The sequence below is a fragment of the Salmo salar genome, chromosome ssa07 (genome assembly GCF_905237065.1).
Source record: "Salmo salar chromosome ssa07, Ssal_v3.1, whole genome shotgun sequence".
NCBI classification, from domain to species: Eukaryota; Metazoa; Chordata; class Actinopteri; order Salmoniformes; family Salmonidae; genus Salmo; species Salmo salar.
The window spans coordinates 41,514,863-41,542,697 of NC_059448.1; the positions used below are offsets into that span (position 1 = coordinate 41,514,863).

At 43.9% G+C, this 27,835-nt stretch overlaps 2 protein-coding genes across 2 annotated transcripts; both read right to left on the bottom strand.

Annotated features, from left to right (window-relative positions):
* Positions 1 to 1,034: 1,034 nt before the first annotated feature.
* Positions 1,035 to 18,700, bottom strand: LOC106609325 (mitochondrial 10-formyltetrahydrofolate dehydrogenase). The gene is made up of 23 exons (XM_045721995.1): positions 18,494 to 18,700; positions 16,879 to 17,023; positions 13,638 to 13,872; positions 11,229 to 11,394; positions 10,991 to 11,092; positions 10,393 to 10,482; positions 10,089 to 10,223; positions 9,705 to 9,830; positions 9,449 to 9,540; positions 9,081 to 9,228; positions 6,186 to 6,305; positions 5,890 to 6,017; positions 5,555 to 5,705; positions 5,295 to 5,365; positions 5,011 to 5,116; positions 4,644 to 4,731; positions 4,323 to 4,416; positions 4,131 to 4,230; positions 3,921 to 4,019; positions 3,577 to 3,742; positions 2,468 to 2,573; positions 2,151 to 2,350; positions 1,035 to 1,893 (listed from the first exon to the last, which is right to left on the bottom strand). The coding sequence occupies exons 1-23, from the start codon at positions 18,539 to 18,541 to the stop codon at positions 1,838 to 1,840; spliced, it is 2,772 nt and encodes a 923-aa protein (XP_045577951.1). The 5' UTR covers positions 18,542 to 18,700; the 3' UTR covers positions 1,035 to 1,837.
* A 1,938-nt stretch (positions 18,701 to 20,638) lies between these two features.
* On the bottom strand, positions 20,639 to 27,832 carry LOC106609324 (sorting and assembly machinery component 50 homolog B). Its single transcript, XM_014208014.2, has 15 exons — positions 27,603 to 27,832; positions 27,162 to 27,275; positions 26,929 to 27,030; positions 26,733 to 26,820; positions 26,452 to 26,558; positions 26,003 to 26,133; positions 25,358 to 25,445; positions 25,113 to 25,241; positions 24,926 to 24,997; positions 24,746 to 24,832; positions 24,556 to 24,626; positions 24,326 to 24,393; positions 24,067 to 24,213; positions 22,179 to 22,320; positions 20,639 to 21,331 (listed from the first exon to the last, which is right to left on the bottom strand). The coding sequence occupies exons 1-15, from the start codon at positions 27,621 to 27,623 to the stop codon at positions 21,286 to 21,288; spliced, it is 1,413 nt and encodes a 470-aa protein (XP_014063489.2). The 5' UTR covers positions 27,624 to 27,832; the 3' UTR covers positions 20,639 to 21,285.
* Between the last annotated feature and the right edge of the window lie 3 nt (positions 27,833 to 27,835).

Consider the following 27,835-nt stretch of genomic DNA (forward strand, 5'->3'; position numbering starts at 1 on the left):
TCTTTCTATTCTGGTTAGAGCCAGTTTGCGCTGTTCTGTGAAGGAAGTAGTACACAGCGTTGTACCAGATCTTCAGTTTCTTGGCAATTTCTCGCATGGAATAGCCTTCATTTCTCAGAACAAGAACAGACTGACGAGTTTCAGAAGAAAGGTCTTTGTTTCTGGCCATTTTGAGCCTGTAATCGAACCCACAAATGCTGATGCTCCAGATACTCAACTAGTCTAAAGAAGGCCAGTGTTATTTTTGCTTTAATCAGCACAACAGTTTTCAGCTGTGCTAACATAATTGCAAAAGGGTTTTCTAATGATCAATAAGCCTTTTTAAAATGATAAACTTGGATTAGCTACCACAACGTGCCATTGGAACACAGGAGTGATGGTTGCTGATAATGGGCCTCTGTATGCCTATGTAGATATTCCATAAAAAATCAGCCGTTTCCAGCTACAATAGTCATTTATAACATTAACAATGTCTACACTGTATTTCTGATCAATTTGATGTTATTTTAATGGACAAAAAAAATTGCTTTTCTTTCTAAAACAAGAACATTTCTAATTGACCCCAAACTTTTGAACGGTAGTATATGTTGGAAGACAAACAATACTGTATGTACCGGGGCTGGTTTTTGCACAAGGTTCAGAGGAGAATAGTCTCTCATATCTCCATAGAGACTAGATTTCCCTGTAGTTTTCAAAATGCTAATTGAAAATGGCACATACAATTAAAATATATTCTTGAACGTATACTTTCTTCATGTTAGCCGTTGTATTCGTATATCAACACTAGTATTTCAAAGATAGTTTATTTAATATATTTAAATTAATATATATATTATTTACTAAAAACTTAGGGGCAATCTGCAGTTTCTACATCTATTTTTGGACTATTAAATTGATATGTACCCATTGATTCTTGAATATACCTTAGCAATGCTTAATGAGCTTAGTTCAACTGTCGTACCCCATCATAACACCAAATATAAGCTTTTTCTACTTCATTTTTTGTAAACAAAGTAAACTACATAGCCTCAAAGCATGGTTAAAACTATAATGTTGATGTCATGGAAGGTCAGTCCTTGCATCCATAGCTCTGTCTATACATTTGAGAGTAGTTACATTTCTCCAGCCCCATCCCTCAGTTTTTTACCAAAACAGGCAGGTAGGTTGGTGTGCTTTAAAAATGCATAATCTAGTGTTGTAACCTACAGTGCTCCTTTTCTGACAGAAATATAATGTCAAAAAAATATATCCAATTATTCAGTGTGTTTTCTTTTGTTATAAAATATTTACAAATAACAATTTAACTAAGGGAGTTGTGGGTATTTTCAGCAGAATTGTGGCACCTAACATTGCTGAGCAGAAATGACATATGAATTTGAACCTGCATGCTTGAGCTAAAATGAAATGTTGCATAAAATGTGACAGAGCAGGAGGAGATTGCCTGAAGCGCTCGGCTTTTGAAAAGCAAAACGTTCTTTCATGAGTGGAGGAACGGAAACCTTAAACTCAAAGTAAAGGGGTGTTGATCCAGTCAAATCCACCTTGGCTCTGGAATACTGAAATCCACCTCTTGAGTTTGATATGCGCGATTTCCCTTTTGTAACTTTTTGGGAAAGCCGCCTGTGTCCATAATGCAAGTTTCCGAACAGAATGCTCAAAACTGTTGGCACCTTGAGACGAGGTCGTGGCAGAGGGTAGGCTGCACATGAAAGGTCTCCTCTCTCTCACACACACCTGCTGTTAGGAAAGCGGAGCTGGACTCCTGATCGAGACTGACTGGTGAGTCGTGATCAGGTGGATTGATTGATCAGTCGTCGTTACAGTTTATTAGGCTGCCTTAGTACTCCACAGTCACTGCTTTGGTCCTGAGGTATTCGTTAAGAGCATCCTCTCCTGCCGACAGAACCGAAGTACAGTTAAATCGGTCAAACTCAAATCAAGCATGTTGGGCTCACAAGGCTATTCAAAGCTCCTAGGCGCATTTTCTTTGAACTATGTTTCAAGAAAACGGTAAACAATGGAAAATAAATGGAAATCTATTCACGACAGACCAACAAAAATCAGTATACGATATGATCCACATTCCAATATAACAGTATCCAACGTGAAACCCCTTGCCTAAATGATTACATGATTAACCCCAGACTCACCAAGGTCTTTGCCGAAGCCGGACTGTTTGAAACCGCCGAACGGCGAGGCCACGTCGGTCTTGTTGTAAGTGTTGACGAACACGGTCCCGGCGTCCAGCCTCTCGCTCACGTACATGGCCTTGTTGATATCACGCGTGAACACACCGGACGCCAGGCCGAACTCAGTGTCGTTGGCTCTGTTTAGCACGCCATCTATGTCACTGCAGGTCAGAAGGGGAGAAAAGGGACGTTGGTCAGGGTTGGGACCCACAAACAGCTCTATTACTTGGGTCTGTGATGAGGAAAGGTTCTCTCTTTAAAAGACTGAGGAGACGTACCCGTCTTTGAACTTGGACACCACCATGATGGGGCCAAAGGACTCCTCTTTGGCGATGAACATGTGATCCTCCACGTCTGTGAACAATGTGGGCTCCATGAAGAACCCTGGAGGGAAACCATATCATAGTGTAGTTAGCAATGATGATGAAGGTGGTTGGCTGAAATATTGCATTACAGTGGCCTCCAATTGTGTTGTACTGTATCATCAGTATTCACTAACCAGTCTGATGTTACCAACTATTCAGGTACATATACTATTATATCCTACGTATTCTTCAGATATACTACATATTCTATCCACATACTGCCCATAATGTCTATACATCCCATCATATATATACTCTGACAATGCTAATATTTCTATATTCCTTAATTCCATTCTTATACTTTTAGATTAGTGTGTATTGTTGTGAACTGTAAGATAATACTGCACTGTTGGAACTAGGAACACAAGCAATTCTCTACACCTGCAATAACATCTGCTCAATACTGTATGTGTATGTGACTACCGTAATTTCCGGACTATAAGCCGCAACTTTTTTCCCATGCTTTGAACCTCGCGGCTTAAACAATGACGCGGCTAATATATGGATTTTTCCCGCTTTCAATTTTTTTTGAAAGGCGATGACTTCAGTGGTTTCAGTGCACAAGAGGAGGAAGATGGTGACCAATTACTTTCTTGGTAGGCTACTGTTTACTGCTAATTTTTTATTTTTTGTTACAAGCCGTGTTTCGTTAAAGCCTATTTATTTTTGTTACAAGCCGTGTTTCGTTGAAGCCTATTTATTTTTGTTACAAGCCGTGTTTCGTTAAAGCCTGTGTAAAGTTCATTTGTTTCAATGTACCGGTAGGCACCTGCGGCTTATAGACATGTGCAGCTTATTTATGTTCAAAATAATATATATTTTTTAAATTCAGTGGGTGCGGCTTATATTCATGTGCGCTCAATAGTCCGGAAATTACGGTAAAACAACTTGATTTGATTTTAAACACAGGTTATTCTACTAGCTACTTTGGTAGGAGTTACTTAGCTACTTTGGTAGGAGTGCATACTGTGATACTAAGAGGGCCTACAGTACTGAAAAGACAATGCTTCAAAAGTGTTTACCTGGTCTGTCCACCTGTTTGCCCCCGTACACCAGCGTGGCGCCCTCCTTCATGCCCACCTCACAGTACTCCACCAGCTTTTCCATGTGGGCCTTGTGGTTCTGGGGCCCGTGGTCCGTGGAGCGGTCCAGAGGATCACCCACCTTCATCTTCTTTATCTCCTCCAACTGATGGGGTGAAGAGGAGGGGAGACGGAGGAAGAGGAGGAATGCAAAGGCTATGATGAGGAAAAGGATCTTGAGAGACCCTTGAGCTACGCTACACAGAGACTCAGTTGTGTGGTGGAGGGAGGGGGAAAGTGTATTGTGTGTTTTGGACTGTTGTGAGTGGGTTCAGGATACTCACCACTCTCCTGATGTACTCGTCATGTATGGACTCCTCCACAAACAGGCGTCCAGCAGCGATGCAGTTCTCTCCTTTGTTGAAGAACACAGAACTCATACCCTGCAGAAAGGGAGATGGAGGGGAAGGGAATATGATGAAAATAAGAGCAGGTTCTCCTCTTTTCCTTCTGTTTTAGTTACTCCCTCTCCTTTCTTTTCCTCCCTCTCTCACCATGCGCACAGCCTTGTCCATGTCACAGTCGCTGAAGATGATGAGTGGAGACTTCCCTCCCAGCTCCAGAGAAACCTTCTTCAGGTTACTCAGCGCACAGCTGCAACAGGAAATGACACGTGAGCCTGAGCAGGAAGTAGCCCAATATCAGCATATCAGGAATAAGTGGGCTCCCAGCCCCCCCTACTGTACCTTTTCATGATCTGTTTGCCGATAGGGGTGGAGCCTGTGAAGCCCAGTTTACGGATGTCTGGGTGGTCAGACAAACGCTGTCCCACCATCCCACCTATTAGAGATGGGGGATAGGGAGGTAGAGAGAGAGAAAGGGGTCAGAGGACAGCAGGGGGAGAAAGGGTAGTAGAGATGAGGGAGAGAGGGTGGTAGACGGGGAGATGGAGTGAGAGAAACAAAAAAATAAAGATTAGAATCAAAAACCTTATCTAATAAGATCTCACAGATCTCCTGGAGGACCTCTCCCTTCCCACAAGCTCTTGCTCCCTTGTGTCCTGTTACCTGAGCCAGGTACGATGTTGATGACTCCCTTGGGAATGCCAGCCTTCACAGTCAGCTCAGCAAACTTCAAGGCTGACAGAGGAGTAACCTTTTGGACGAGAGGAGAGAGCGAGTGAAACATGTTCCTTGCTTTGGACACGGGGAAACTCTTCAAGTGCCATCTGATATTCACATATGTGGTCCAGCAATGTGCAGTGCTAGAGAGGCTATTTTAAGACGTCGGCCTGCAGAGAAAGGTTACGTTAGGTAAAGTTGTGCGTGACAGGTAGAGTCGTGTGTGACTGCCGTGTTACATGAGTTGTTCACCTGCTGGTATAAAACCTACGACTGAATCTGTTGTAACGTATGCAGGTGTATGTGTTCTCACCTGTGCAGGTTTCAGGACCAGTGTGTTTCCAGCAGCGAGGCAAGCGGCACTCTTCCATGCCAGCATCATGAGCGGGTAGTTCCAGGGAATGACGATAGCACACACACTGGCACCCAGGAAACACACAACACTCACCGTGAGCAGGTGCCACAGGTCAGCCAAATGCAGTGGTTACTACAACCAATACTCATACTAAAACCACTACTCATGAATCATGTTCATTTCCAAATGCATCTTGATATTTCCTAGTAGAGTTGTATCACATGTGAACTCTGACCCCTTACCCCAGAGGTTCCTTCTTGGTGAAGGTCAGATTGCGATTGGGCCTGGCCTGGTTGATGGGTATCGTCTTGCCCTGCAGCAGACAGTATATAATAGAAAATATCCTTAGACTACTAGATTACTGAAAAAGATGGAGACAACTAGGTCAGGATTTGGCAACAGGGAAATGTGAATGAAAAAGAAGTGGAGCCAGTTTCATCATACAAAACCCTCCAAACATCTTTATATTTCACATATCTGGTCCATGCAGGTGAAAGTCTACCTGGATCTTGTCGCACCAGCCGGCAAAGTAGCGGAAGGTCTGGATGGACATGCCTACGTGGGTCTTCAGAGCCAGGGTGTAGACAGCTCCAGAGTCTATGGACTCTATGGTGGCCAACTCCTCCTGGTGCTCCTCCATAAGGTCAGCCAGCCTGGTAGGGAGGGGAGGTCAACAAAAGAGATGGAGGTAGGGTCCACTGGCAGTCTTTGTCCTCAAAATATATTATTGTTGTATAAATGGATATAAATCTGCACTATATAAACAAGTCCCCTGATAGTAACTATACTCCATAATGAGTCGAGGCCTCGAGGAGGCGCTGTAGTCTTGGTGCTCACTTGAACAGCAGGGTGCCACGGTCTCTAGGGTTCATCCTGCCCCAGGGGCCAACCTCAAAGGCCTCTTTGGCTGCTGCTACCGCCCGGTCCACATCTCCCACTGACGCATAGGCTACCTTACAGATCACCTAGGGAAAAGGGTTAACATTTAATGACCTATCAATACAATAATGTCCACAAGTATGTATATCAGTGTGTATATCTAAGTATGATAGATGAGTAATAGTAGGATGTGTGTGTGTGTGTGTGTGTGTGTGTGTGTGTGTTCAGGTGTATCTGTTTGTATTACAACTCACAGAGCCATCGGCAGGGTTGATGGTATTGGCGGTCTTGCCGTTCTCTGCGTCCTCAAACTTGCCATTGATGAAACACTGCCAAGGCATCTTCACCGTCATGTTGTTGACGTCTTTAGTTGCCTGGGAACCAAACCATGACAGTGACATAACATTACACGTCAAAGACAAATTACAGATCCAGGTGTGTCTTATAAACACGTGTATATGTGTATACGTGTCATATAAACGCTTGAAAATACAAGTGGAAAGTGAGTGGGAAACAGTGTTTCTCATCATCATCAATAGTAACACCATCTCAAATCAAACTTTATTTGTCACATGCGCCGAATACAACAAGTGTAGGCTTTACCGTGAAATGCTTACTTACAAGCCCTTAACCAACAATACAGTTCAAGAAGAGAAGAAAAATATTTACCAAGTAACACAATAAGAATAACGAGGCTATATACAGGGGACACTGGTACCAAGTCAGTGTGCGGGGGTACAGGTTAGCTGAGGTAATTTGTACATGTAGGTGGGGTGAAGTGACTATGCATAGATAATAAACAGCGAGTAGCAGCAGTGTACAAAAGGGAGGGGGTAGAAGCTGTTCAGCATCCTTATGGCTTGGGGGTAGAAGCTGTTGAGGAGCCTTTTGGTCCTAGACTTGGCGCTCCGGTACCGCTTGCCGTGCGGTAGCAGAGAAACAGTCTATGACTTGGGTGACTGGAGTCTTTGACAATTTTTTGGGCTTTCCTCTGACACTGCCTAGTATGTATGTCCTGGATGGCAGGAAGCTTGGCCCCAGTGATGTACTGGGCCGTACCCACTACCCTCTGTAGAGCCTTACGGTCAGACTTCGAGCAGTCACCATACCAGGCAGTGCTATGGTGTTGAACGCTGAGCTGTAGTCAATGAACAGCATTCTCACATAGGTGTTCCTTTTGTCCAAGTGAGAAAGGGAAGTGTGGAGTGTGATTGAGATTGCGTCATCTGTGGATCTGTTGGGGCGGTATGCGAATTGGAGTGGGTCTAGGGTGTCCGGGAGGATGCTGTTGATGTGAGCCATAACCAGCCTTTCAAATCACTTCATGGCTACCGACGTGTGTGCCATGGGGCGGTAATCATTTAGTCAGGTTACCTTTGCTTCCTTGGGCACAGGGACTATTGTGGTCTGCTTGAAACATGTAGGTATTACAGACTCGATCAGGGAGAGGTTGAAAAGGTCAGTGAAGACACTTGCCAGTTGGTCCACGCATGCTTTGAGTGCACATCCTGGTAATCCATCTGGCCCAGTGGCTTTGTGAATGTTGACCTGTTTAAAGGTTTTGTTAACATTGGCTACTGAGAGCGTTATCACAGTCATCCAGAACAGCTGGTGCTCTCGTGCATGCTTCAGTGTTGCTTGCCTCGAAGCGAGCATAAAAGGCATTTAGCTCGTCAGGAGGATAGAATTATAGTCAGATTTGCCAAATGGAGGGCAGGGGAGAGCTTTGTAGGCATCTCTGTGTGTGGAGTAAAGGTGGTCTAGGATTTTTTTTTCTCTGGTTGCACATGCTGGTAAAAATTTGGTAAAACTGATTTAAGTTTTTCTGCATTAAATCCTCCGGCCACTAGGAGCGCCGCTTCTGGGTGAGCATTTTCTTCTTTGCTTATGGTCTTTTAGAGTTGGTTGAGAGCGGTCTTAGTGCCAGCTTTGTTCTGTGGTGGTAAATAGACAGCTATGAATAATATAGATGAGAACTCTCTTGGTAGTGTGGTCTACAGCTTATCACAAGGTACTCGACGCTTCTTTAATATCAGACATCGCGCACCAGCTGTTATTGACAAATAGACACACACCCCCACCCCTCGTCTTACCAGAGGTAGCGTCTCTGTTCTGCCGGTGCATGGAAAATCCTGCTAGATCTATATTGTCCATATCATCGTTTAGCCACGTCTCGGTGAAACATATATGTTACAGTTTTTGATGTCCCGTTGGTAGGATAATCTTAATCGTAGGTCATACATTTTATTTTCGATTGATTGCACGTTAGCAAGAAGAACTGTCACATCCTGACCAGCAGAGGGAGCAATTGTATTAGTTTTGGTCAGGACGTGGCAGGTTTTTGTGTGTTAAGTGTTGTGTTGGTGATTGGACTCCCAATTGAAGGCAGGTGTGTTGAGTTGCCTTTGATTGGGAGTCCTATATAGTAGTGTGTGTTTTTCTTTGGGGTTGTGGGTAGTTGTTCTTGCATTGCGTTTTGTGTGCCTGCAAGACTGTTCCTGTCGTGTGTATTGTTTTTGTCCGGTGGATGCTTTACTCTTTTTTTAAATTAAAATATGAGTATCCACATTCCCGCTGCGCCTTGGTCTTCTCTCCAGTACGACAACTGTGACAAGAACGGATGGCAGTGGGAGTTTCTCGCTCACCTACGGATTCTCAGAAGGCTGCCCGATCTGTGGCCCCTTTTCCTGAGTCTTTTCTTCACGCAAAAGGCATGGATCTGGGCCTGTTTCAGTGAAAGCAGGATATTCTTCTCTCGGGCTCGTTAAAGGAAAAGGTTTCTTACAGTCCTCTGAGTAATCTCAGTTCTGATGTCCAGAAGTTATTTTCGGTCATAAGAGACGGTAACATTATGTACACAATAAGTTAAAAAATAAGTTACATAAAACGCAAAAAAACTAACGAAATAGCACAATTGGTTGGGGGGGGGATGTAAAACGTCAGCCATGTTCTTCGGCGCCATCTGTGCTCTGTATGACTAGCCTGGTCCCAGATCAGTTTGTACTGTCTTGCCAACTCCTTTGGTCATTAATTGTGTTGTCTTGCCAACTCCTAAGATCATTGTTGCACAACTGACCATAGGAGTTGGCAAGACAGCACAAACTGATCTGGGACCAGGCCACTGTATGACAGTTGTTTGTCTGACTCACATAGTCGATGACCATCTCCTCCTCCTGGTCCTCTCCCCTCAGCCTTCTCACAAACATCTGGATGAAGTCCTGGAATGTGGTGGCCATGTACACATCCTCATTCTGCAGCTGCAACCCTACACACTTCTGCTTGATCTCCTCCACCAGCCTGGGGAGAAGATGGGTTTATAGCAGGGTCATAGTGAAGTTATGTCAGGTCATAGGAGAATATGTCACTCAGGTACAATGGGGTCAACTAGAGTCACAAAAGTCACCATGATGATTAAAAGCTGATCACTGCTAATAAAATGTATAACAAACAAACTCTAGGTCAAGTGAGGGAAATTAAGGGTTAAACCAGGTCAATGCCAGTGCAAGCATACACTCACCTGACCACGTCCATAGAAGCAGCTCCTGACTTGAAGAAGTCTGTGGTTTCCTCAATGGCAGCAACGTTGCTCAGAATGCCTTTCCAGATGTCCTGGAGTGACAACACACTGAATCAGTGGCGCTAATTGAACAGCTTCTATCTGAATCATGCGTTTACAACATGGCGGTATACTAAGTAACAGATTCTGTTGTAGTAGTGTCAAACTATCACACAAGGCTATGTGGAAGCCTTCAGAGATACAATGAGAGACGTACTCGTATCTCCTCTGCTATCTTCTTCTCGTCATCAGTCAGCTCCACGCTGGCGGTGTCTCCTGAAGAGAAGTACTTAGCAGCAGAGATCATCTTCCCATCCTCAAACTGCAGGTTCTTCACCATCAGCTGTGGAGGAACCAGAGGAGGAAGAGGGTGAGGAGAGGGAGAAGGAGAAGAGGCAACAAATAGGGTTAGGCCTGAGCTATGTCTTAATGACTAAACTGGAGAAATCATTCACAAAATGAACATTAGAAGCCATTGGAGGTTGATTGATATAAGACTCTATGTTACAGCACAGGTAATACAGTTAACAGGGTTGCCACTAGACACTTGCCTGTACATTTTTCTATTCATTTCCCATTGATCTCATTTTCTGTGACTCACCGCTTTGCTATCTGACCCGTACAGAACCAGGCCGTTCTTGGTGACGACACCAGGCTGGGACGCCCCCTCTATCTCCAGGGGCTGACCGGCTGGCACCGACTCCCCCAGCATGGATGACCCGTACAGAGTCACAGTCTAAGGAGAGAGAGGACATGGGTTCGATTGACATACTGCCAATGGGACAGACAGACACACACACACACACACAGTAATAAAGAAACAGAACATTAGACAATACGTACAGTTCATACATACACTGTAAATGTAATTGTGTGTGTGCAAGTGTGTGTTTTAGGGAACGCACCTGACCATCAATGACCGCCCACGCCCCGGGGACTTTGTCGTGGCCACGGATCCAGTTGTGGATAGCCTCTGCCGGCTGGGCTAGGTTGACCTTGAGGACAGACAGAAGGTGGGTGAGGAAGAAGATCTTCCTTTTCAGACACTTCTTTCCTTGGTTTCTAGGAACCAGGGGGAGGCCAAACAGTTAGCTGCCTATTATGCAACACTTAGAAGAGGGACCTTAAAAATAACCCCTCACTCCCTCCTCGCCTTAAGAATGTTGGCCAGTGCTATAGGCTCTAGTAAGTTAACACTCCCCACCCCCTCAAAGCCTACAACCCCACCTTATACAACCCCTCATCCCATTACTGGCCCTAGTACATCACCCTCTCGCTAAGTAGGACTTTTCCAAACTGACTAATGAATGGACGTATTGTGGAATTAAATGGCTACAAATTGAGCAACATCAAACTGCCATTATAATTTGAGCAGAAAAGTGACAGGACAGGACATTATTTGAATGTTTATTTCCTAACATGATATTTGACTTAGTTTCCTTCATTCCCTACAAACAGCCTTAACCAGGTGACGCTGTTTCACAGCCACATTCAGTATCTCACCTTGGAGTTGGACTTCTTCTGGATACCCTCGTAGCTGGCCCCCTCCTCTGTCTGGGGGACACGTGGGGCCTTCCCATCAGCGATCAGCTGCACTGACTCCACCTGCACCACAGGAATACACCAACCCCCAAGCAATGTCACTGTGTTACGTGTTACAGCAGTGGGACTGTGATATGTTTGATCCTGATTGTGATCCGAGGATGGACAGATGGAGATGATGGTAAGTTGCTATGGTTACCATGGCCTTGATGCCCTCTGGAAAGAGGAAGCGATTGTAGAGGGAGTCCACCGTGTCGTTGGGTTCCACAGGACACTCTCTCTGGAGCAGGATGGGACCCGTGTCCAGACCATCATCAGCCCAGAAGATGGAGAACCCAGCCTTCTTATCCCCCTGGATCAGAGTCCTGAGGAGGACACAGGACACAGAACCAGGTCAGACACAGAACCAACGTCATGCATAGAACCACGGTCATACATAGAAACAAGGATGTACACAGAAACAGGGTCATACATGGAACCATATGGAGCAGGCCTCTCATGGAATCAGGGCATGCATAAAACCAGGAACTAAAACGTGACAAAGCTATTAGCTAGAAAAAAGTAGGCTACATGAAAAGTGCAATAATGTTAATATAACCATGTGTGTGTGTGTGCGCAGGTTTTCAGTGAATTTATGTCAATCAAGAAGCTCATCTGCATTTCCTGCAGAGCAGGAAAATTCTCAGCAACAAAAGAGTGATCAAATTAAGATTCTACACCTGTAGTACAGAGCGAGAGAAAGGCAGCCTTTTCCATAGAGCCCACTCACATGTAGGTTAAAGAGCCAAGTCAGACACAGATCAGTGTCAAATATGGGCTAAATCCACATAGCTGTTCACACACAGAGACGTACATAGACACACACACACACACACCCCCAACACAGATAACAGGAACCGAGAATAGATAAGGGTAGGAAAAAGATAAGACAAACTGTACTCAGCCAAACACATTACAAACAGTTCATCCCCAAACCAGACCAGTTAGATAGCACCACTCTCACTCCTACTCAGCTCTCCAGCAGTTGTTTAAAACTCTTTAGGGATAGGGGGCAGCATTGGGAAGTTTGGATGAAAAGCGTGCCCAGAGTAAACTGCCTGTTACTCAGGCCCTGAAGCTAGAATATGCATATGCAGATTTGGAAAGAAAACACTCCAAAGTTTCCAAAACTGTTAAAATAATGTCTGTGAGTATAACAGAACTCATATTGCAGGCGAAAACCTGAGAAAAATCCAACCAGGAAGTGGGAATTCTGAGATTTGTATTTTTCAAGTGAAAGCCTATCGAGTGTCTGTGGGGTCAGATTGCACTTCCTAAGGCTTCCACTAGATGCCAACAGTCTTTAGAACGTTGTTTCAGGCTTCTATTGTAAAAGGGGAGCGAATAAGAGCTGTTGGAACCAGTGGTCTGGCTGAAAGCCTTTAGTTTAGTCACGCGCGTGGCCGTGAGCACGAGCTCTGTTCCCTTTCATTTCTAAAGACAAAGGAATTGTCCGGTTGGAATATGTATTGAAGATTTATGATAAAAACATCCTAAAGATTGATTCTATACATCGTTTGACATGTTTCTACAAACTGTAATGCAACTTTTTTTACTTTTCGTCTGGACATTTGGAAAAGTGAACTAAAGGCGTGAACAAAAAGGAGGTATTTGGACATAAAGATTAACTTTATCGAACAAAACGATCATTTATTGTCTAACATGGAGACCTGGGAGTGCCATCAGATGAAGATCAAAGGTAAGTGATTATATTTAATGTTATTTCTGACACCTCTCCTTGGTTGGAAAATGGCTGTATGGTTTTTGTGGCTAGGCGCTGACCTAACATAATTGCATAGTGTGCTTTCTCCGTAAAGCCTTTTTGAAAAATCGGACACAGCGGCTGGATTAACAAGAAGTGTATCTTGAATCGTATGTATAACACTTGTATCTTATATCAATGTTTATGATGAGTATTTCTGTAATTTGATGTGGCTCTCTGCATTTTCACCGGATGTTTGTTTGAGACAATGCATTTCTGAACATAACACGCCAATTTCAAATGAGGTTTTTGGACATAAAGATTAACTTTATCCAACAAAACAAACATTTATTGTCTAACATGGAGTCCTGGGAGTGCAACCAGATGAAGATGATCAAAGGTTAGTGATTAATTTTAACGCGATTTCTGACTTTTGTGACACCTCTCCTTTGGAAAATGTCTGTATGGTTTTGTGGCTAGGCGCTGACCTAGCAATCGCATGGTGTGCTTTCACCATAAAGCCTTTTTGAAATCGGTCACTGTGGTTGGATTAACGAGAAGTTCATCTTTAAAATGGTGTATGGTTTTAATTATGAGATTTCTGTTGTTTGAAATTGGCGCCCTGCAATTTCACTGGCTGTAGGCCAGGTGTTCCGCTAGCGTAACCCCCTTCCCAGAAAGGTTAACTATAAAGGCAAGGCACACACTAAAGACTTTACACTGGTCACGGTTACGTATTGACAACAGCTGAAATGACCACATGTAACTCTGCACTTGACCGTCTCCATTCACCACACACACACGCGCCTATAATCTTAACCCTTTCTTTTTCCTCTCCCTCCCTCCCTCCCTCCCTCCCTCCCTCACCAGTTGATGGCGGAGGCCCCGCGGTGCAGGGGCAGGATGGAGGGGTGGTAGATGATGGATCCGTGGGCCGGGTGGTCGATCACGTTCATGGGGATGAACTGGGAGCAGAAGGGCATGACGTTGAGCTCAGCCCCCACCGCCTTGTAGGCCTCCACTACTTCCGGGATGGGCTTCCCTTTGACACGCCACCGCGGGAACTTAAAGACTGGCGTCCCGTCCTTCTCCGCCACTACCGCTGGGGGGAGAGAAAGGTGAGGGGGGGTAGACAGAACATTAGAACATTTCTATATTTTCTCTATGTTAGTTTAAATTAGTTTTTACTTTTGTACAGTATACAGTGTGTGAGTGTCTAACTGTGTGACCGTTATCTGTGTGAGCTGGGTGTGCGTCAGGGTTGGGGTTAATTTTGAATTGAGTTGCGAATTTCTCTTTAATTTCAATAAAAATTTTGAATTTGAATTGGCCACACCCAACATGAAGCAGAATTTGAATAGAATTTGAATGAAAGGAAGTAGAATTTAATTAAATGAAATTCAAATGGATTATTCATTCTACACATTACCATAGTAATGTTTATTTTGATATCATGCATGGTTGGTTACCAGTACCATAAGGTTGAAACATTTCATTTTTAAACTCATTCTCAACTATTTCAAATAATTAGTGGTCTGGACAAATTCTAAGATCATGTTGTGGGTTGTCTATAATAATTCATAATTCCCTTAGTGTTTTTAAATATCAGAAAAAAATACATTGCATTTGATGAAACACTGCAGTATGGAAGGGAACATCTCATGACAATGACAAATACTGTTTGACATCTTTGAGTTGTAATCAAACTAATATTTGAAATGGTATGTGAATTATTTGCATTAATAAGTAGCATATCCTGTTGATAAAAGACTTCTCATATGAATGAGACTTTCATGTTTCACGTTGAATTGCTTTGAATTAAATTCTAATCTAATTCTGCTTCCTGTGGTGTGTGGCCAATTCAAATTCAATTCCAAATTCACTGTTTAAATTGAATTAAACTCCAAAATTCCGAATTGACACCAACTCTGGTGTGCGTGGGGGTTCCGGTCTTCCCCAGTTCCAACCAGTTCCAGGGCACAGCCTGCTCTACTACCCTACTAGGGTTATGGTTACATGAAACCCACACTTTGGCCCCACCTGCTCCACACAAATTAAATTACACACACACGCTGATGGGAGGGGTGGGACAGGACAGGGGGCTGGCCTGGGGGCACACGGTCCGTCTCAGAGTGAGTGCGTGTCTGTGTGTGTCTGTGTCTGTGTGTCTGTGTGTGTGTGTGTGTGTGTGTGTGTGTGTGTGTGTGTGTGGTAAAGGCCACATGGAGCTGTTGGCCTCATCCAGCCAGCTATGCTAATCTGGGTGCTAAGCATGGTAGTAGCCTCGTAGCAATGCTTTATAAGAAGGCCATGCTTTATGCCATGGCAATAAGTGAAGTGTTAGAGGCTGTTTGACTCACCGACGGTTAGGCTAATAGTGCCATTTTCTGTTTACCATCCAACGCTACGTTCGAGTGATGCGCGGGCATCCTGACATCAAAAAGCTCTGTAGCAGGATAGCTAAAGCTGATGTCGGGACCTTGACAAACTTAAAAGCGAGTGAGTGATGACCATGAAAACACACAGGACTGGTTGCTATAGCTATTTTTAACAAGTATATTATTCTTCTGGCTTTATCTAACTCTATTGTTCATATTTTACCTTGACTTGCTAGCTTGCAGTGGATAAGGATCTTATCCACTGCTCTTATCCACTGCTAGGTAAACAAAGAGGTTTCTGATGACAAACTGTGCATGCAACTTTTTATGACGTGGGAAATGGGTCTATAGATGTGACGTTACATCATCATTACGTCATCATTACATTGTCAAGTAAACATTTACACAGTAGACAAAAAACACCCACAACCAAACCATCTGCTCGGTAAATACTTTGCCTCAGGCTAATAACAGGCAAATCAAATGTGAAACAATGTTTTACTCAAATGTTTGACCATATTGTGCAACAAGGTTTCCTTTACAGTACCTGTGTCCAGCAATTCAGGCCCTGACAGGTCTCTGGACCAGAGGTCCTCTGCCAGATTAACTCAACGGGAATATTATTTTTACAGGGATGCCAAACAAATCGTAATAACACAGATCTGTTTCCCTAGCCAAACGGCAAGAATCTCTCAATCCTGTGCCAAGAACACAGTGGGTCGCTGTATAACCTCACTGCAGAGCAGAGGAGGCTGGTAGGATGAGCTATAGGAGGACGAGCTCATTGTAATAGTTAGAATGGAATAAATGGAAGAGTCAAACATGTGGTTTCAATACGTTTGCTGTGTTTGATACCGTTCCATTCCAGCCATTACAATGTGCCTGTCCTCCTATAGCTTCTCCCACCAGCCTCTTCGGCTGCAGAGTCAGGCTGAACTGAAGTTAGGCTAAATCAGGCTAAATCAGGGTAATTGGGACTAACAGGGTTTGGTCAGCGGTGTGCATCTCCCGTGTGTGGTTGTTTGTTTGCCTAGCAAGGACGCAGTGGCGTTAAACTACGGATATTGTCCCATCTAGTCAGTTATCCTCTCTATAGAGAGAGAAGATAAAGCAGAGATAGAATGAAGAAAGAGAGAGGGGGAGAAGCACAGAACAGGGACCCTTGCCATCCCCGCTGATGCATGCTGGGTCAAAATAATTTGCATCATATCAAACCAGGGCCTCTCCCTACTAAAGCAATGGGCCCACAGTCCTAACGCTGGGCATAAAAGCCTGTCTTTGTACAGGAGCCTTACAGAGTCAACACGGATCTACCTCCCTCGCTGACAGGGACAGTCAGTCCTCTCCTGACCCAGAGAGACCCAGGGCTAAAGGGGCTTCTGCCCCAGGTCATCAGGGTAACCACTGAAGCCATTACATCTTATTTAGAAAAGTGACTGGGAGTAATCATTGACACAAACTCCACTAACTCAGTTAGACCGTGGGAGTCTAGGAGAGGACAGACTGGATCATGACTGAGGCCATGCAGATGGTAACAATGTAAAGAGGTGGCCATGCTCTGGTGAGGATATAAGCATACCACTTCCATAAATGTTTTGCTGCAATATTCATTCACTGAGTCATGATAACTTGTGTACCCCTCCAAAAAAGAGGGCATGAGGAAGAGAAGGAAATAATGGACAAGAGAGAGAGACTCCCCCTCCAGTCATCACCAGTGTGTCAATACTTACCCAGAGGGTCTGCTTTTCCATCCCTATCTGGCACAGTGAACACACCCACCACCCTATGGCCCTGCTTCCGTAGGTTGGTGTACACTTCCTGTCCAAACAGGCTCTGGCCAATCAGAGCCAGTCTCAGCTTATTTTGGTAATAATTCTGGAGGAGAGAGGAGAGAAGAAAGAGCATGTGAGTTAGAGTGGTAAAAACTCTTTCTGACACATGAGAATAGCCTATACTGTACTGGTGGGCTTTAAGATCAAAACGCATACATTTTCCCCATACCCCTCAGGCTTTGAAGCAATATGACCGAATACCGATGGAGACAAACTCCAACTTTCAATTGGACCATACTCATGTCCATGACCAATATTCAGTTTCACTTCTAACGTCCCTCGTGTTGAGTATACATAGGCATTTTGTAACGTTGAAAAGCATTTATACTACTCTTTCCCTCTCCAATGCTCTTCCCTCTCCATTGCCAAGATTTTTTTTAGGAGTTTCTGGCAGCCAGACTGGCCCAATGGGCAATAAATCTTGGTCCTCTGGGAGAGAGAGTGGTCTGAAATGCTATTGGCTACAGAGAGCACAACCCCCTCCTCCAACTAGAATGAATGCTCAAGTAAGTTCAAAGGAGGCTACTCCAATCAGTGTGTCTGTCTGGAAGTTCATGTGAAAATGGAAAGTTTCAAGTTTCCTATGCCGAAATAGACTAGGAATAAAGTAAACACGATAGCTGTTCGTGCGTAATAACGTAACACGTGTTAAGACAATGTAATAACCACATCATTCATGTTATGACAATGTGTTATTCAATTGTTATAGCCTAATGTAAACAGCTCCGGTCAATGCTTGCATCCAGACACGCATGGTAGGCGAACATTTTCCAGCACTGAGTGACTACCTATCAGCCAGCTAAAACGGCAATGATAAGAGATGCATTTCTGCCGTTACATTGGAACCACCTACAGTAGCGGTTTGATATGGGCCGGTGTTGTTTACACAACTACAAAACAATATCGTATCAGTCCCTTTTCCTTGCTAATATCCTGACAGTAACTTCCATGTCAGTCGAATTATAGGCAGTTCGTTGCGTGTATGTGGATTTCTGGATGGTGTGTTGCTAAGCCGCTCCGTTCAGCTGTCTGTGGTCGCTCTCGTTCAGCTGATGCAACTCCCCACGAACTGTACAATGGAAGTCATTCGTGCAGCGATGGAGACAACGTGCATAACGTGGCAACTGGCAAAGACATGTCTTTCTTCGTATGGTTGTTAGAATACAAATACATAGTATGAATTCGCCTTTATAGTAATTACTTTACCAATGCTGCATATCAGATATCAAAGAAGAGAACTGTCAAGCATGCATCATATTTTGATTAGATTGTAGGCTACTGTGAGTGTGCACTGTGCACACTCAGGCATTGACAGATCTGAGACCGAGTCATTCATTCATTGTAACATATGAAGATTACTCGATTTTAACCTGATAGATATTCATGCATTAGAACAACAATGACAACATCGTGTGAATCAGCTGGCAAGCAATTAGGATTCTCCATAGCGACAAAGGGAGGGCGCGGGGGGGGGACAGGGGTTAGCGGATGCAACATAAACAATGTTACTTACAGAGCTGGTAGAGAATTTCCTAATGATTCTGTTCGCTGTCCACAACATGATGGCTGTATTAATTAACACAAATTAAAACAACAGAATTAGTCCAACGTGGTCTGGGGACGTGTACGAGCTTCTGATGACACACACACCTGCCTCGCAATGACAGCGGTTCGAGCTAGCCACAGCCAGCTTATACCCGACAACCGGCGTGTGCGCGTGGTACTGTCTACGTGCGCGCTCACGAATCCTACTACTTCCTTCAATGAGGGACGCATGTATTTTTCATTTGTCATTCTTACTGGCGTTATAGTAGGAATTGCTTTTCTCGATTAATTGTGCGTGCTACCAGTGGAATATCTATGCAATTTTATCAAAAGACCACGAAACCGGCCGGACACGAACACGCAACATTGATCGACATTCATGTAAAAAAAAACGCATAACCTTCATCTAGCGCCCCTCTTGAATGGGTTATGACCAGTAGGCTACTATTCCATTGTGATTCCATTGTGATCAAATACAAATAGCAGCCATTATGTACTATTTTAGATTGGTGCATTTTATACAAAATGATCTGTATTAGTTTATTTCAATGTTTATCATAATAAAATAATAAAACCACACACACACACATCATCACAGACCATGTGTAACTTTTGTGATTGTTGAGTCATTCATTTAATTTCATCCATTCAGTACAGGCCTAGGTCTGGACAGCTTTTCCATCTCGGGAAAACCATCGATGTGTAAACATACTTTGACCTCTGCTGAACACCCTGATGGAAAACTAGAGCAGGGCAGCTCTCTCTGGATAGTAGTAGAAGGAACCCCAAACGTTCACAACAAGGTGCTTTAAACACTCCAGTTATGCCCTCTCCTGAGTGGAAATTGTGTAACATGAGGAATTATGCATTTGTACTGTTTATGACTGAGGACAATCGTATCCGTATCAAGGTGATTTGATGTTCTGTAATTCAGATTCAAGTTTGTAAAGCAGAATCAATCATAAGTCTCCATTTCATCATACGGTATATTATATCTTTCATTGTAGGCAGACTCAGTTGGTTCAATGTTCAACTGTTAGAACACACCAGTATTTACTCTCTGTGTTGCATAGTTATATCATCGAGAACACACCTGCTGCTGTGACTCCCAAAGTGAATGAGCTCTGATCAAACATTCTTCTACTCCTATCCACACTGAACTGCCTGGCACAGGTTCCCCCATGCCAAGGTCAACAGGGTTACTTCTCAGTATGAAGAGATGCTCAAGCAAGGATGAACACCCCCCTCCCCCACACGTCTACTAATATCACTGTGGTCATCTGGGCAGTGTTGTTGGCTTTGACCCCTAGTGCCCCCTATAAGCCTGCTGATTTCCAAAGGGATACTTACTGTGTTACTGGTTTGTATCCATGTCATAGTCATGACAACAGTGTACTGTTTTGGAAATAATCTTTTGGAAATAATCTTAGTACGCCAATCTGTCATGTCTTGTTTGCCTACAATGTGTCCTCGTGTCAAAGTTTAAAATGTCATGAGGGAAATATAAGGTACTCCTCCGTAGCACCCATGCTCATCATCATAAAGAGCCATGTATCAGTGGGGGAAAAAAATATTTACAAAAATGAAGCTAATCACAAAAGAACAGTGTTTGGAAGGACAAATTGGACAATTCCATCATGACATTTTAAACTTTGACACAAGGCTACATTTTAGGCACAGATCAGTAAGTCAGTCTCCCCTACTATTTATTAAATATAGAATTGGTTAGTTATTGTCGGTACAAACTAGATGGATTACCATGAGATTATACTTGATATGTTATAATTACAATGTAAGTCAAATGTTGACGATGCAGTGTTCACTAGTTGCAATTGGACATGCTTTGGATATCTGCATGCTGCAGTTAAGTATAGACAGTTGGTGCACTCCCAAGCCATTGAAAATATCAGGAGTTGACTTCTATACCAAAGTGTGACTATTAATAACTGCAGGCTGATAAAACTGGCTACAGTGAGACTTAGTCCCATTCCTGTATGTGACACACCTGTGTGTGTTGTAACTGCTGTCATTAATGCAGGTCTGAGGGTGTTTTAGATGAACTTTGGATCTGAATAAAGTATTGCAAATGTGTATGAGAAACCACAAACAAAGATTAAGGGGAACAAATGTGATTTATTGTGTAACTTAACTTAGACAACATTAAAAAGAAGACTAACAGTAAGAGCACTGGTGGTGGGTCACACTTGGGGTTCCCAACTCAGATTCACAGGGGCTGCTGTGGAGAGGGGGAGTCAACTCAATTCTACACGTCAAATAGCAGAACTGACCGTTTTGACATGAGTTGTCAATTCCCTTCCATGGGCTAAGTGAGTTCTGTCATCAAAACAAAGTGCTGGTTATATGTTCTCCCATTAAATTTGATCCCTTCTATTGCCTCAGCATCTTGGCATGTACAGGATTCTATTGACAAATCAGTTGGCAAGAGTTCTAATAAGGTAAAATAAATATAGAACCAAAACCAATAGTCACTTCCCTATGGATAGGGCAGGCAGCAGTCCTGGAAGGCAGGGGAGATATATGCCCAAATCTCTTTGGCCAGAAACGTAATTGGTTGGTGCAAAAGTAACACAGCAAACATAGTGGGTGATATCAAAAAGGGGGCGGGGCACTCCTCCAGGACTGTGCATTCTGGTAGGCTCCCACAGCTAGTGTTACACTCAACGGATAACAAGTGACAATGCTCTTCTCCCTTTCCCATTGTGCTCTCTGCTGCTGGACCCGGGCGGCAGGGTGATGACATCACAGGAAACGGATTCCTGCTCCAAACTGGACGCCGTCGCATATCCTGAGGCAGGGTAGGAAAAAGAGGGAAGATGAGCCAAAGAAAAGTTTTGGGACCTATGTGCCGCACCTGGTGTATGTGTATACCTAGGTGTTATGGCTTGCGTGTGTTTATTTACAGCATATATGAGCTGTATAGCATTCTAGCAATAACACCGCTCATCTCTTGTTCTATCATCTCTGCAGTGGTGGAAAAAGTACCCAATTGTCATACTTGAGTAAAAGTAAAGATACCTTAATAGTAAATTACTCAAGTGAAAGCAAAAGTCACCCAATAAAATACAACTTTTGTAAAAGTATTTGGTTTTAAATATACTTAAGTATCAAAGTAAATGTGCAAGTTTAAATCATTTAAAATTCCTTATATTAAGCAAACCAGATAGCACAAATTTCATGTTTTTAAAAATGTGCAGATAGCTAGGGGCACACTCCAACATCATTTACAAATGAAGCATTTGGCAATAGGGATGAACAGCAATGTTCTCTTGAGTGTGTGAATTGAACCATTTTCCTGTCCTGCTAAGCATTCAAAATGTAACAAGTACTTGTGGGTGTCAGGGAAAATCTATGGAGTAAAAATGAATGTAGTGAAGTAAAAGTTGTCTAAAAATCTAAATAGTAATGTATAGATACTCCAAAAAAACGACTTAAGTAGTACTTTACACTACTGCATCTCTGTGAGTGTATATGAGAGTCTGCTCTCACGCTCTTTTCTAGAGCGCTATATTTCATTTTAATTTCACCTTTATTTAACCAGGTAGGCCAGTTGAGAACAAGTTCTCATTTACAACTGCGACCTGGCCTACAGGAGCCAAGTCTCACCTGCTCCTCCAAATGTGTGTGTGTTGTACCTGTCCCCACTCTGAACCCCCATGGGAATGCAGTAGTTGAGCTCCAGCCTGGCGATGTTCCCGAGACGCAACACAATGCCTGCTCCATACGACCAGCGCATACACTCCGCCAGTTTCTGTAGATGTGCTCTTGGACCCTCTCCTGGAGACAGGAAAACAGATGCAGATGCACAAACAGACAATTGAACATTTATTTGCAGTATGTACTGTAAGTACAGTTGAAGTCAAAAGTTTACATACACCTTAGCCAAATACATTTAAACTCAGTTTTTCACAATTCCTGACATTTAATCATAGTAAACATTCCCTGTCTTAGGTCAGTTAGGATCACGACTTTATTTTAAGAATGTGAAATGTCAGAATAATAGGAGAGTGATTTATTTAAGCTTTTATTTCTTTCATCACTTTCCCAGTGGGTCAGAAGTTTACATATACTAATTGAGTGTTTGGTAGCATTGCCTTTAAATTGTTTAACTTGGGTCAAACATTTCGGGTAGCCTTCAACAAGCTTCCCACAATAAGTTGGGTGAATTTTGGCCCATTCCTCCTGACAGAGCTCGTGTAAATGAGTCAGGTTTGTAGGCCTCCTTGCTCTCACACGCCTTTTCAGTTCTGCCTACATGTTTTCTATAGGATTGAGGTCAGGGCTTTGTGATGGCCACTCAAATACCTTGACTTGGTTGTCCTTAAGCCATTTTGCCACAACTTTGGAAGTATGCTTGGGGTCATTGTCCATTTGGAAAACCCATTTGTGCCCAAGCTTTAACTTCCTGACTGATGTCTTGAGATGTTGCTTCAATATATCCACATAATTTTCCTACCATATGATGCCATCTATTTTGTGAAGTATACCAGTCCCTCCTGTAGCAAAGCACGCCCACAACATAATGCTGCCACCCCCGTGCTTCACGGCTGGGATGATGTTCTTCGGCTTGCAAGCCTCCCCCTTTTTCCTCCAAACATAACGATGGTCATTATGGCCAAACAGTTCTATTTTTGTTTCATCAGACCAGAGGACATTTCTCCAAAAAGTACGATCTTTGTCCCCATGTGCAGTTAAAAACCGTATTCTGGCTTTTTTAAGGCGGTTTTGGAGCAGTGGCTTCTTCCTTGCTGAGCAGCCTTTCAGGTTATGTCGATATAGGACTCGTTTTACTGTGGATATAGATACTTTTCTACCCGTTTCCTCCAGCATCTTCACAAGGTCCTTTGCTGTTGTTCTGGGATTGATTTGCACTTTTCGCACCAAAGTACGTTCATCTATAGGAGACAGAGCGCGTCTCGTTCCTGAGCGGTATGACGGCTGCGTGGTCCCATGGTGCTTATACTTGCGTACTATTGTTTGTACAGATGAACGTGGTACCTTCAGACGTTTGGAAATTGCTCCCAAGAATGAACCAGATTTGTGGAGGTCTACAATTTTTTTTCTGAGGTTTTGGCTGATTTCTTTTGATTTTCCCATGATGTCAAGCAGAGGCACTGAGTTTGAAGGTAGGCCTTGGAATACATCCACAGGTACACCTCCAATTGACAAAAATTATGTAAATTTGCCTATCAGAAGCTTCTAAAGGCATGACATCATTTTCCGGGAATTTTCCAAGCTGTTTAAAGGCACAGTCAACTTAGTGATACAGTGAATTATAAGTGAAATAATCTGTCTGTAAACAATTGTTGGAAAAATGACTTGTGTCATGCACAAAGTAGATGTCCTAACCAACTTGCCAAAATTATAGTTTGTTAACAAGAAATGTGTGGAGTGGTTGAAAACGAGTTTTAATGACTCCAACCTAAGTGTATGTAAACTTCCCACTTCAACTATAACTCATCATTAGTTAATGGGGGCAATGAAAAACAGAACATTGACTAATATGGAGTTCAGGATTCCCACCGTAGTTGAGGTTGCACAGGTTCCCAGCGTTGAGGAAGAAGTGTGTCCTGAAGAGGTCTCCGAAGCCGCCCCGGCCCGGACGGAAGGGCAGAGGAGTGTAGAGGTGGAGCCCGCCTGCCCAGTATGCCTCTCCCCCCAGGTAGTCACCTACAGTAACACAGGTAAACCCTTACATTTCATCATCATGACTCCGGGCAACTGACCCAAACCTGTGCACCACACATGCCTGTTCAAATAAACAGAGAGCACGTGACCTCACCCTCGCTCTGTGGGCCGATACTGTACATTCCAAATCCTCGCACACTGGTGGGACCGCCCAGATAGAACCTGGACAATACAGAAATATGTCAATGACAGGCCAAATGTCACTCACAACATCCCCTAAACACTCGAGGATAAATACTTCACAGAATGAGTTTTAACTCAATGGCGCTACCTAGCGATTTCTATCAAAGCCATGTGCCATGAATCTGTTGGGAGTGATCCTACCTGTCAGCAATGGAGGACGGTCTACCTCCAATGGGGAGGAGACACCCACCCCAGAGGGAGGCAGAGAGGACCTGAAAGAGACCACCAGGGTCATGTTATATGACATGTTGAACACTCAGGTACCCATAATTCACCTCCTATTTGTCCTGGATATTTCCCCCAGGTTAGGGACTGAGTAGTGTTCCCTTACCGAGTCCCAGACCAGCCGTCTGTTGACCTGCAGCTCAAAGTCCTCCTTCAGGAAGCTTGCGTCTCCGCCTGTATAGCCAGCCAGCTCCTACAGAGAGCAAGACAACACACATCAGCATGGCCACTTCATATAGATCTACAGTGGTGTATTATGCAGAGGAAGTCACATACACAAACATACCTGGTTGATCCTCAGTAAGGCACCTTTCTTGGGGAAGATGGCAGAGTTCCTGTTGTCAATGGACATGGTGTGCTGCAAGACAACAACGGTCAGTGGATTGACTCAGATTCTTGCTATTTTGAGAGTGAAGATCATTAAGGGTTACGAATATTTGATAAAGGGAACTGAGAGACAAAGGGCTTTGTACCGAGAGAGCAGACTTGAGGGTGTGCCCGCTCTCTTCTCGCACGGCGAAGGAGGCACTGCGTGCCAGACAACCCAGCTCCCTCCACACACCCTCCCACTTCAGAGTGTGGTTGGTCCTCCACAAAGGAAACTATAGGAGAGTGAGAGAGAAAGTTATCCCTGTGGAAATTCAAGGCAGATAAAATGGAAACAACAAATGTGACACACACAGACCCACACAAACACACACAGTAGGAGTCCTCTTACGTTGAGCTCAGTGGAGACTCCTCTGTCTGTCTCTTTGAGGGAGCTCCATGGAAACTGGCCTGTGACTTTGTACAGGTTTAGAGTGAGGCTGCAACAAGACAACACCTGTCAGGGCCATGATCCATACAGTGGTCGTCTCATTACTGAACTATGTTCAACATAAAGGTTATAAATACATCACCATGGCAACTTAACATACTGTCAATATGACCTGAGGGAAACAATCAAACTTGAAACAAAATGGCAGCCATTACACCGCAATTGCTATTTTGTTTTTTTGTTGTTGTAATATTTACCGCCTTTATCTCCCCAATTTCATGATTACGATCTTGTTTCATCGCTGCAACTCCCCAATGGGCTCGGGGGAGGCGAAGGTCGAGTCATGCGTCCTCCGAAACATGACCCGCCAAGCCTCGCTTCTTAACACCCGCTCGCTTAACCCGGAAGCCAGCTGCACCAATGTGTCGGAGGAAACACCATTCAACTGACGACTGGTCAGCTGCAGGATCGAACCCCAAGCTGTAGTGACACCGCAACACTGTGATGCAGTGCCTTAGACTGCTGCACCACTCGGGAGGCCTGCAAGTGCTATTTCAATTTCCTATCGACACGGAGAGCAAGGACAGCGGTGTTCACTGTTCGTACTTGCGTTCGAAGTTGCCTGGCTGGGGCTTGAAGAAGGACAGGCCGTAGGAAGTCTCCTTGGTCCCGTAGGAAAACTGGAAGGTTAACTTCTCCGCACGGCCAAACACGTTAGGAAGCTTCACACCCAACACCTGGAAGACAGAGACAATGTTACTCCCAGGTCAGGGTCACACACCTGTTCTACCTGTCTGTGAACGTACATTACCACACTATGCACCTATTTAGAAGTGTTTGCAGTGAAAATGAGGCAGAGAAGCTGCTTAACCTATCTGTCTGCAAACAATCTGGAAATCACCTCTATATCACACAATTGTATTTAGGAACGTCTTCCCTGGGTCATCGCGACAGGGGTTTCAATGAACAATATTGTGTGATGCTTTGTTATAGCGCTCCTGTAAGTGTGTCTGTGTGTGAGAGAGAGTGGTGTTTCTGTGTGTGTATTCTCTCACCATGCTGCCCTCGTTGTTGCCGACCATGGTGTTGTAGCTGCCTGTCAGCCTCTTCATCTCTGTCACCTCGAACGTCACGTCCAGACCATTGGGCAACGCATCCGCACCTGGGAGGGGCAGACCAAAACAGACCGTGACCACAGCTACACTAACAGAGGGCTCCTCTCCAGTGACGCAAATATCTATTTACTGGTTATCCTTTCATATTGGCAACATCTCATGGTTGAGATAGGTTGTGATATTGTTTCAGACACACACGCGTTTATGGGTGCACACTGTACCATCTGATGTATCAATGACGACCTCCACCTCTTTGAAAATGCCCAGACGCAGCAATTTCTGTCTGGCAATATGAGACTTCTTCATGACCTGTCAAAGACCCAACAAACAGCTTTTAGCACAGGGAACATTTCAGAGTGTGTATGTAGGTTATGTGTGCATGTTTAAGCATGTGGAGTCCATAGTGCTCATACTTACATCAATAAGGTTTTTAGCATCGAAGACCTCTGAGATTTCATAGCCCAGCAGATCCTCTTTGGTTCTTCCCAAGCCCTCAATGTTGACATGTTGGACAACAACCTGCAATGAAGGGTCAGATTCTCAGCATCCATTCCAACTAGGTGATCAATGATTTACTCAGCTCCCTTTGCTAAGGAGATGGCGAACAACTTGTCATTTGAGTAACGTTAGCTTGGATAAGAGATGCTTACGTCTTTGTTTTCTAGGACCTCCTGTTTAGTCTCATGTTCTGCCTCCTGCATCTCAATCATGTCGTCGGGATGAACGCCCATGTCACGACCGTGCATCGGGAGAGGGTCCATACTCTGAATAGTGTCGAGAAAGTAGAAAAATAATGTGAAGCTATGACCATGCTTAAATAGCTAACTAGCTAGCTTCGTTCTGTCAAGGTGGTACATTTTCTAGCATGCTGACAGATCAGACACAATCCATATTGCATAACATTACATAAAATATGGTAAAATAACTATTTGCCTCATGTCATACAACTCTTTGCCATTAATGTAATTTCTGTATCTAGTCCACGGCCTATGCGTTCGTCCATAGAACACCGCCATACAATAAACACTGAACGGGGAGGTCATGCAGAATTTCATCCCCACGTCCCGTGGTTGTAAGAAATAAAGATTTACCCTGGCGTGGACAGTCCCCATGGTGACGTCTTTGTCTTGAAAAATATCCCGTTTGATAAGTAAATGTTTTTTTTAACAGGCCTTTTTACAGAAGAAAGACACTACTGACAATGGCTAGATTTTCCAGGTCCAAGCCCCCTTCAAGGGAGACGCCATGACACTTTGCGAAGCCTGCTCTACGCACAGTGATTGGTCAAACATGTGCCTTTGTCACTGACAGGTGGGCGGGACAA